The sequence below is a fragment of the Cynoglossus semilaevis genome, chromosome 5, assembly GCF_000523025.1.
Source record: "Cynoglossus semilaevis isolate Cse_v1.0 chromosome 5, Cse_v1.0, whole genome shotgun sequence".
NCBI classification, from domain to species: Eukaryota; Metazoa; Chordata; class Actinopteri; order Pleuronectiformes; family Cynoglossidae; genus Cynoglossus; species Cynoglossus semilaevis.
In genome coordinates, this window is record NC_024311.1 from 6,108,971 (window position 1) to 6,120,442 (window position 11,472).

An 11,472-nucleotide genomic window follows, 5' to 3' on the forward strand; every position below is an offset into this window, starting at 1 on the left:
ACTTTTGCAATCACTTTCTCCAACATGTCTAAATTTGTTTTTGAACCACTCAAGCAGTTGAGCAAAATTGTTATGGGACAAGAGAAAGATCCTCACTGCAGATTAAAGACTCTTCAAAACAAACAACCTACTGCATTTCTGATGTTTGTGATATTGTATACAGTTGGACTTGGAGACTTGTTGACAGGAAGCAAGGTTAAGTGAGTGAAAATGGAAAAAGCTCGAACAATAGTCAATAAATACATGGGGGAAAAAACCAACAGACACTGTAAATCTTGGATGGTGTTTCTACATCTGTATTTGATCATAGTTTTCCACAAGTATGCTTGTTTTTCTGATGGATGAACAGATATACGTGGAAGGCTGATTAAACTTGACTCAACAGTACAGTTGATCAGTAATCTCTCACTTTGGACTATATTTGGCAAGGCTATCCTTTTCCTGGATATGTTGCTCAAGCCTGCCCAGTATGGAAAAAGAACAAACAAACAAAAAAATTGCATTTACCTGTGTTTAAACTATTTTAAATATAACTTGTCAAATTGACAAATATTAAAGTCATTATAACTATGTGTAATTGTAGATTGAGAGTTGTGACATGTTCAAGCTGTTTATGACTCAAATTAAGATTAAAATTGCAAGTGTCTAAATATTACTGAACAATTATGTAGAAACATGCATTTGTTCCTGGTATGCAATATTTGATACCACATTTTGATCAAACAGTGAGCAGTATAAAATTAGGCATGTAACATGAAATTATTTTCATTTATTTTTTCTTTTCTCGCTGCTGTTCTGTGCTGTTAAAACAAAAAGACAGTTTGCCTTTTGGTGTATTGTCAAAATCGGTCACCACGCCGACATATTTTGTTTTACTTTGTCCCATGTACACTAGTTAAGTATTTATTGTGTTTATTTACAGTTTAATGATATTAAAATGTTTACACTATTTGTTTTAACTTAATGAACAATACGCAATGTAAATGTCCATGAAAGTTAAAGAAACATTTTTATTCACAACACCACAATAAATTCAACAGCTTCATGGCGCACAATGATGACGTAAGATTAGCTCCGAGGTTAGCGTCCTGTGCCTTCAGGTCTATTACACGTACATTTGGTAAGTTGTCATTTTATTTGTATCGTTTTCGTTATTATAAATAGCAGATACATTTGGCTGGAACCTGCTTTCATGCTTGAATGATTTATCAAACCTGTCGCTGCTAAGGCAGTTAACTGCTGCTTGTTACATTTATTTATTTTTAAAGGTACAAGTACAAACAATTTGGGAAACTGCGACGAAACCATGTGGCCAGTTGGTCCAGTATTTAAGAATTTAACGTGGTCAGAAGTAGCAATCATTTGACTTAATATTGTGTTTGTTTGCGGTTGTTTCCGAGTTATTCCGTGTGTCTCAAAAGCTTTCGCAAACCTTTAACGTGAGCAACAAATAAATAACTTTTAATACTGTAGATATATATTCAGTACTCTCATGGAAGTTATAATTATGTATCTTCGTTTTCAAGAACTAATAGTTTATGGGAGGATATTTCCCTTAAAACATACACAGAGAATTTAACTTAGTGGGGGTACAAGATTATTTTAATTCATAAGGGAACACAATGTTTACATTTAAGTCGGAGGTAAACAGGCAACTCATTAGGAGTGAAGTAAAAAGTACTTTCAATAAACATTAGTAGTCTTTCCAAACAGTGGACCTGAAAAGATCGACGCCTTTAGATAAACAGGGTTTCTCTGTGCTAACCGCTATCTAAGGCAAAGTTGGTACTGTAGAAAGAATCAAAGGTGATTGGGTTGACAGTAGGACTGGTTGTATTTACTTGAAACATATGCTACATGAGAGATGCATGTTTTATACGCATGTATGTGACTCCTATATGATTCCAAAGCCTTGCCTGTAGTGCAGAAGTGCAGAAATAAGTGCATCAGGAACTGACTATAGAAAACAATGTGTATGTATGTAAAGCAGCCCTTAATACAGTTTACCTCATCAGATGGCCTCTTAGTTTAAAATAAGTAGCCAAGGAAGTAACATTTATATCAGAGCAAATAACACATCTTTAAAACATTAAATGGAAACATGAACCATGAACTGAAGGTTGTAAAGTTCAGGTGAGGTAATTATGTTTTCTGCACATTTCCTTTAATTTAATTCACCAGCTCTTCACCACTGTTTGTAATGAAGGTATAGTATGGTTCCAGGAAGTCCTGCAACATGTGGATAGATTCTTCAATTATTTATACTTTTTTTCTATTATTATCACAATTCTTGGGAATAGACTGTGGAAGGAAAAGGAAGCATTTCCAGAGAAATGTAAACTGGGTGTTTCGTTTGTTTTGTTTTTATTTTCCTGAATTTTGTCATATCACTCTTTGATTCCAGTTGGGTACGTGTCAAAACAAGAACACAAGATAAACAGAATCGAGTTTCCTTGTTGCTTAAGACCACTAAGCCTGTCTCGTATGACAGTAATTTCTGTGTGTTCATTTTCTTGTACATTTCCCAGCTATCACTTGGCAGTGTCTGAATTGCTAAGAAATGTTTTTATTGGTTTTCTCACAGGAGATGTCATCAGTGTGTGGCACAGGCAACGGCATCCTAGATGCACCTCACCAGGCTGCCAGTGGAGAGAAGCAGGTAAGCATTAAATTACAGATAAACACCACATTTGTATATGACGTGGTACAATGGGCCCAGTGCATGAGTGGCATTAAAACACATTTCCATCTCCACTGACAGCTGAACACATTTATTCTTTCTATTCCTTTTCTCCACATCAAAATAAATGCATATATTGAACATGTTATTTATGTCCAGTGTGGTGATGACAGTCGTGTCTTGTCTTGTTTTTTACGTGAAAGAAATGACAGGTTTGCAAACCATTACCTATAAATATTTATATGTGACTCTTAAATACCTTATTTGAAACAAAAAACATGGGAACTGTGAAATGTAAATCCTGACAATAGAAAACCTGTTAGAAAGAATAAAATGTTTTTAAAAATGTTGTTATTATGTCAGAAGATTCATTTAAAAAGAAAGGTGTCTTTTTTTTTTTCTCAATCCTAAATCCAAACCTAAATCTGTAGTTGCTGTTGTCTGATTCTACTGTATTTTTATAAAGTGTGCCTTCAAAAGCGAGGAACCTGCTGACTGTGCATATTGCCTACCCTTCTTACAAATAGTTTACATAACATGTGAGGTAGGTAGAGGTATCTCACCTACCAGCAGTAATTAAATATTACCAGCAGTAATTAAATATCTGCCATCACCTGAGCAGATTAAGAGACAGAGTTCAAATGGACAGTGGAATTGGACCTAACAGAACATACCAAGATGGGAATTCCGTATAACTGGAACTTTTTAAGTAGCATTTTTTTGAACTTTTTTGAGTGTAGTGAGTGAGAATTGATCCACTCTGTATACTTGATTTTATTGTGTGTTGAGTATTTTTTTAAATTTTTTTTACAATGTAGATAACGTTTTAGGAATTGGTCATTGGTCAGGTCTTTTTCTGAGGTTCATTTGCCTCGTAACTGACAATTAGGATAGCCCAGTAATGGCACTCTGCTTAGGAAAAAAATCGTTCCTATTGCATGTGGTATACAGCTTAAAACCACCAGGCCCTAGCTCATAAACACCTGTTTGAAATTCTGTTATTGATCATGTGTTGCTCTCCTGGTGTTGTCCTAACTGCTTCTGTTTCTGTGAATGTCCCTACTGTCAGAGAATTAAAGGACTTATCTTACTGTCACCTATGTTTTTCCAGTTCTGACTTCAAAACTGTGCAAAGATAATCCAGCATCAAACCTGCAGCAGTAAAGCCTGTAAAAGCTCCCTCTCTTTGCTCTTCTTCTCTCATTTGCTGTCTCCTGGTAGCATCACAGTCTGTTCTTTCCTTTTTAACCCTGAATGAGAAATATGTTTTGTTTTACAATTTTAATGCAAGTTTATATTCTATGAAAAATAACCGTGGTCTTTTTAGTCCTGACAGTAGAACAGAAAAAGGAAAAACAAAGCACTTTTATACACATTTCTTGTGTTGTATTTTAACAGTCAGTTTTCATTTTAGGAAATGGAACACCCAAGAGTTCTCATCCCAGAATTGTGTCGACTCTTCTACAAGTTGGGATGGGTGACGGGGACAGGCGGCGGGATCAGTATTAAAAGAGGGTTCGAATTATTGATTCATTCTTTCATTTTTAGTTAAAGAGATACTTATGGGCATTTAAGATTTGTTATTCCAGTTCAGTTACAAATTTTTACTCTAATTTAGAAAAAAAGAAAATTATTTAAGAAAAAATAATATTAATACACTTTTGCAATAAGGTTGATGTTAAGTCAGCTTTATTGGTTTTGACAATGTGCATAAACTCTGGAAATGGAATTCCATGGTTTTGCAGAATTCAGACTGAAGAGTTTGACAGGTTATTACAAACATCTTTGAACTGTGTTATTTGAGAAAGAGGTGACAACCAATATCAAATTCCCAGCTTAAAATGTGAAGTGACAGATATTAATTCAAGCCAAAAAACTGCGAAACCTTAGCCAAAAGCAATAGAAGGTTAAATGACTGCTGCTGGTAATTCAAAGAAAGTAAATACAACCCTTAATAAATAAAAAAAGTTCATGATATAATAATATAATTATTATTATTTTAAATTTAGAAGAAAAAATAAGTAGAATTCTTTAAAAAAAAAACAAATTAACAGATCCCAGCTGGAATCTATTTACATTGGCTCTGGATAGTATCATCCTATAAATGTCTGACAAATTAATGACTGTCTTTCTGTTGTCTGTGTTAAAACCGGCCCAGTAATTTACCTGGAAAAAAATCTTTTCAACAAGGCTTAGTCCTGACTGCAGCTGCTGCTGTTTAAATCTGGCCAATGCCATTTTCTGCAAACCCCCCCACCCCCCCACCCATCTCTCTGTCTCTCTATTTCTCGCTGTCTCTCTCTCTCTTACTCCCACTCCCTCCCCTCGTCACTCCCTGTCTCTCTCATCATTATTTTTGTTCCGCTGTAATGAATCAGAGATAATACATAGTGAAGAAAAAAAATGCCTGCTGTGCGGATCCAGCATCATCTGCAGGATCATCTTTTACAACAAAGCCTGTAAAAGAGATTCCTTTGTCAGGAACGAAAGAGGAGAATCAGAGTTGACTGAAAAACCAATAGAACTGTCCAATATTTTACAAACAAAATAATCAAGAAGAATACCATACCTTTTCTTCCTGCATTAAAGCCTGCTATTTTTTTTCTTTTTAGAATTGATATTCTGAATGACTCAGAGCCTAAGGCAGGCCAACCAAACCCTGCTGTCAAAATCAATAGAATACTCATTTGTCTGGTATGTTTGTTGTTGAACAAAGAAGTGTACACTGGACGAACCCATAGGGAAAAGTTAAGCTGCTCAAAATATTATTATTGCACATGCATGTTTTGTTCTGCAAAACTCAATATGTTTTCAGAATAGTTCAGCTCTCTCTGAAATGCTGTGTACTTGGAAACAACTGTTTGCTAAAGGAATGATCGAAATAAAATACTCAAAAGTACTTTGGCACATTTATGGGTCGGTGTTTCACCTTTGCCCTCACTAAAATATTTTCTTTAAAGGTCAAGTCTGTGGTCAATTTCTCTAACGGTTATGAAGAGTTGATTCTCTACTTATTAAAGGATGTCACTAATAGGCTCTTTGATGTGAGGATTACTTTCTGATCAGTGAATCTTCTGACTGTTTTTACATCATTACTCATTGAAACATGCTTCTCTCCCATCGCCCAATATTTTTTGCCTTCATGGCTTCAAGTTGGTTGGAATAAGGCACAAGTACTAAGATAGGTCAAGCACAAGGAGGCCATTATGTCAATCCCTCTCATATGGAGCTCATAGGCTCAAAGTGGGAATGTGAGTCACAACAACAAATCTGTTAGCTAAGCAGTTGAATCTATGAGTTAGCAATCTACAAAAAACATTCAGTTATGGAAGCATTGTCAAGGACTGAGTGTGGTAGCTCTCTTGGGCATTTTTTGACTCTGATACAAATGGGAAACAAACCTTCAGTTATTTAAATTTAAATGTATTTCAATGTCAAATATACCTGTATTGCTTTCATTATATTTTATTATATAATACTTGTACTCTGAAGTAACCCAGTAATGAGGGCATTACATTTTCTTATGATTCATTGATTTAAGGATATATACATGTGTATTGTTTTTTTTGTTTGTTTGCATAATGTGACAATGGACTTAAAAAATAAATAATAATAAAATAATTGTGAGATTTGTTTTCTCTTTTATTAAAGATTTTCATCATTGGTATGTAAGCACATAGTTACATTTAACAGGTTGAATCTAATTTTTAAAAACAAAATCATGTTCAAAATGGACAATTCAGAACATGGTTGATTTTACTTAGTCTTTTAGTTGTTGATAATTGAGTTATCATTACAGTCCTGTGTCCAGTAATGTGATTTGTGTGCGAGTCCTTTTAAACTAATTCCATGAAAAGTCTTTTTTAAAACTCTGTTTTATGTCTCACAGGGAGCAGATCTACATTGCACCATCGGGCGTGCAGAAGGAAAGAATTCAGGTGATTTCTCTTTAACACCACATGCAGTTAAATTTGTAATAAACAATTCAGGGTTGAATTTTAATTTCCTAATTTTCTGTGTCTCAGCCTGAGGACATGTTTGTGTGCGACATGGAGGAGAAGGATATCAGCTGTCCACCTGCCTGGAAGAAGCTGAAGAAGAGTCAGTGTACACCGCTTTTTATGAACGCTTACACAATGAGAGGTGAGTCAATGACTGGCCATTGTTTGTTTGGCGATTCATTCATTTACTGTTCTAAATGAAACAGAATTGGAGTGAGGCAAAAAGAAAGAGACTTTTATTTAAGCGGGCGTTTGAGTGACTGAGTGGAAATTAGTTTTTCCTCTTTTCCTTCTCTTGATGTTCTGCCAAAAAAAAAAAAAAATCACTTATCTGGCCAAAAGTGAATGACATAATTCAGCAACTAAAGAGTGGTTTGTGACTTTATTTACTGCAACTTTCTGCAAATGATTGGAGGAAGCATCAAATCTCAAAGTAGTGATTTTACTCTACAAAGTAATTTACTTTGTAAAATTGTTTTTCACAAAACAAAGGTGATCTTTTTATAATCTTGTATTTTGTTTGGAATGTTGCTTTTACACAGATTGTTTGCTTATTTTCCATCCATATAGAATAAACAGGACAGGATTAATTTGATAAAGCTTTGTAATTCAAGGTCATCAGTCTTTGTCCTGCCTCTTAACAATTAATCATCCCACAATGTAACATTTGGCTAAAATTTGCTTTTGCTGCTGAAATACAGGGGCAGAGGCAGTTATACACACCCACTCTAAAGCTGCTGTCATGGCAACGCTGCTGTATCCTGGCAAAGAGTTCAGGATAACACACCAGGAGATGATCAAGGGGATACGTAAGGGCACCTCAGGCAGCAACTATCGGTAAGTAATAATGCAAAAAGGATTTCTAATGTTAAAAAAAGGGCAGTTTCCGTCTCCCAGTCACTTAGAGCTTGATAAAGTCTAGTGCAAAATATTACCTAGACATTCATAAATGGGAGTCTTTATTAACATTGTTAGAGAATGACACGTCAATCATTCTGGGAATGCAGGCAGTGTTGGCTGGCAAACCGATGTTTAGAATGAAAGAGTCACCGATCTGCCAAAAGGCAAGTTCACTTACACTCAAGTCTGCAATCAAATCATCAAGATTGACTGAGGCTCTTTATTAAGATGATGAAAAGCGAGGGTATGGAATGTCTTCTCAACCTATAGTGAAAAACATCCATTTTTATTTGTATGGTCCAAAATCTCCCAAAAGGTGTTTTTTTTTTTTTTTTTTTTTTTCTTTCACCTTATCTGTTTCATGTCTTTTTTTTTTACAATTTAAAAAAGATGATTCTTTTAAGATATAGTAACATTTAAAGGTTAATAGGTTTTTGACTATATAGCTACAATCAGTACATTATTTAAATTCTATCCCTTACATTGAAAAAACAATGTGTGCATTACTTTTATTTTAGAGGTGACTGCAATACAGTTCTTTCATTTTTGCTAACCTATTTACAATGAGTACAACGTTTTACTTTTGAGTTTTGGCGATGAGTCAGCAGTTTTGTTCTCCTTTTTAATTAAAATGCTGTACTGGTTTAAATACGGGCTACATACTAAGCCCAAAAATAAGTTTACATGAACTAAGTAATAAATGATGACAAAATCAACACTACAAGTTTATTTATTCATTTATTTATTAATTCTCAATCATTATTTATTGCTCAGAAATCTTCAAAAGCTTTAGTCTTTGAAGTTTAAAGTCTAAAAAATGCAATAAAATTTGATAATTTGTCAATATCATAAAATGTTTCCCTGGACTTATCGTTACTTCCCCTGTGGTACGGTTCCCAAATTTGTGGGGAATTTGATTAACAAATGTAACTGGTCGAGGCTGGAAGCTTATTTAATTTTGGAGCATAATTGTCTGATTTTTTTTTTTGATTTTTTTTTTAATATATATCTTATTTTTGAATAAACTTTTTTTTGTATTTAATTTACATACACAAAGGTACAATGACACTTTGGTTGTACCGATTGTTGAGAATACACCAGAGGAGAAGGACCTTAAAGACCGCATGGCTCGAGCAATGAGGGAATATCCAGATTCATGTGCGGTCCTGGTTCGCAGACATGGTGTTTACGTTTGGGGTGAGTCTTGGGAAAAGGCCAAGACCATGTGAGTATTGAGACTGTGCATTTGTACCAGGAGCATTTGAAAGCCATTGTTGAATTTTAACATGGATTGGTCTCTGCAGGTGCGAATGCTACGATTACTTGTTTGACATTGCTGTGCAGATGAAGAACTGTGGTTTGGACCCTTCAGCTCTTCCTGGGGAAGAAAAGGGAATAGTTTGAAAAATTCAGAAAAAACAGCTAGTCGAAATGTATTCAAAAGAGCAGGTTGTACCTTCTGGTCTTTTGTGATGTTGGTCCTCACACTTGTAGAAGTTGGATGGTTGGTCAAGGCTGAAAAATCAAACACATCTGGACATGTGCTGCAAAAGCATTGAAGGGCTGATGAGTGAGCAGCTGTCATGTGAACGTCCTCAGATTCATATGCTGCTCTGTATTGAAATCAGTAACATAGGTGGTATTTTTTTAAGATCTCTTTAAATATAATAAATTCACGTAACATAAATCCGAGTTTGTCTCTTTTATTCTAAGTTTATTTGAAACAAAAGCGTCTGTTCCCTCTGTTTCTGCTCGCCTGAAAATAAACTAAAAAATATGAAACACTTTTTTCCTTTTTGCCGTAAATGTTGTGGTCTTACAAAAGTCTGTGGTCATTATTCCAAACACTGTTCAGAGAGAACAACACTGTTTTGATTAAAGGAACCCTTGCTGTGTCTGACATCCTTTCACTCCCTCTGCATCATTCCAGCACCAGCCAGTCTATTTGGTGTAGGCACTGCACAATGCCTGTAGATTTTTGCACAGCATGCTTCCAGTCGACTGCATACTCATTCTATCATGAAAGCCAGAACTGTTGTTCTTCTAACAAGCTCCCTCTACAGCAGCAGCTGCCAGAGTTTCTACCACTGTACTGTCTGGAAAGATAGAAAAAAAATAGGCTCCAAAAATATTCTTCTGTACTGACACTGGTCCATTCTTCTATCAAGAGGAATTTTCAGAAATATTAGCATTTGTTTATCATTAAACTAATGACAGAAAGAAGTGTTTTCTTATATTCTCTGAATTTGTGTTTCTGGAACTTCACCTGCACCTAAGAAAAGAAGGATTTAATGTCAAAATCAAATTAAGTCTACATTCCATAAGTAACAGCACTCTGTGTTTATTATCAGATAGACGTTCCCACCAATGGATGCATTAGCTTTTCAATTTAAGTTAAAGGAGCCGTGATGGTGTCGAAGCTCAATTTGCCGTTGTTGCATGTTAAACTCAGTGTAGCACAGGGTCATCTGGGTGCAGACTCCAGAATGAGTGAGTGAGTCGGCTCCACGTCAAGTTTCTTTTATGACGTTATGTGTTAAAAAAAAAGACAAGAGTCACAGCACACAGGTTGTCACTTAAGAGATGGGCAGACAAGCAGACCTGACCAATCTAGAGCAAAGCCTCCCAGTACTTCATTACATTTGGAATAAAAGTCTGTGAAGTTGTATTTCATGTACAGCAGCAGTAGGAATACTCTTTAATGCATCCATTTTTGTTTTTTTATTTCTATTGGCAGCTTGGATAAGACCTTGGTTGTGTGCAAAGTGTGCAACAAAATGTTGTCTTATAGTTGCAGGACCTTAAGACCTCACGATCTCAGTAGAGTAGCCAATCATTCTCTAAAAACTGTAGCCAAATCCCAACAAGAAATTGTTTTCTTAAGTTCTGAAGAGAAATATGGCAACATTTAAATGTATTTTTTTTCAAACATTGGCTTGTTTATGGTGTATTTTTTGATTTTTGTTTATTTGTATAGATAAACTATATTTCTAAGATGATTTATTAGTTGTAGGTGTGAGACTAAAATTCACAGATGGTATAAAATATGGATTTCCCAGCTTTTCTATCATCTCCAATAGGAGAAAATGATAACCGCCCCACACCATGGAAACAAAGACTGTTTGCAGCAATAGTAGACAATAGTAACAAAAATGTTACATACTTAAGTAAACAATGGCAGTATTACTCCTGAACAGAAAGGAGTCCCCAAGGCTTTCTTGCCAAAAAGACTCTTAATTTGACCAGAAAGAGGAAAGCACAGATGGCACTGATCACAGTATCAAAGGTTGTGTTTGAGTCAAATACAGTCTAATTACTATAATTTGAAGCACCTGTGTTTACCTGATATTCCCAGCAAACACACTCTTTTCAGAAAGGCTTAAAGGCCAACTGCTGTTTTACAAGGCTTGTAGAGCTGGTTTACTGAGAAAGTGATTAATTGACCTCCGCAGTGACGCAATCGTTGTTGCTGCATGTTGATGAGAGAACATGTTTGGAAATGGAACCATGTCTGTGTCAATTCCAAGGATATCAGAAACAGCAGTTAGTTGTACAATTTGACCCTCCATGTCTGTTAGGATCTAAGGCAGACACCTGCTGTTTATGCACAGCTATAATGAAATAAAGTGCATATAGTTGGTGGATGAGTCATGCTCTAGAACAGGGGTCACCAATGTGGTGCCTAATGTACTGCTACTGTGCTTTTTGGGTCAGTTACACCTGCGATGATATTCAAAGGGGATCAATGACGATGGTAAGAAGAGACTCTACTATTGTATGTCCCGGAACTAATTATTATTGATTTATTTATGTCTGTATTAAACAAGTAGCTCTCTGTATTACTAAGTGCCCTTGAAGTAGCTCTCAGTTTCAAAAAGGTTGGTAACCCTT

General features: G+C 35.4%; 1 protein-coding gene across 2 annotated transcripts; it reads left to right on the forward strand.

Moving 5' to 3' along the window:
• The first annotated feature begins 1,032 nt into the window (after positions 1–1,032).
• apip (APAF1 interacting protein) lies at positions 1,033–9,268 on the forward strand. Of its 2 annotated transcripts, none has more exons than XM_008310135.3 (8): positions 1,033–1,120; positions 2,585–2,659; positions 4,095–4,195; positions 6,570–6,618; positions 6,706–6,823; positions 7,383–7,518; positions 8,639–8,806; positions 8,886–8,985. In XM_008310135.3, exons 2-8 carry the CDS (start codon positions 2,588–2,590, stop codon positions 8,983–8,985), a joined length of 744 nt encoding a protein of 247 aa, XP_008308357.1. In that variant the 5' UTR covers positions 1,033–1,120; positions 2,585–2,587. The 2 variants fall into 2 exon arrangements, with proteins under 2 accessions (XP_008308357.1, XP_024911520.1); XM_025055752.1 differs by lacking the exon at positions 1,033–1,120 and adding an exon at positions 1,519–2,499 and having other exon boundaries at positions 8,886–9,268.
• Positions 9,269–11,472: the final 2,204 nt, after the last annotated feature.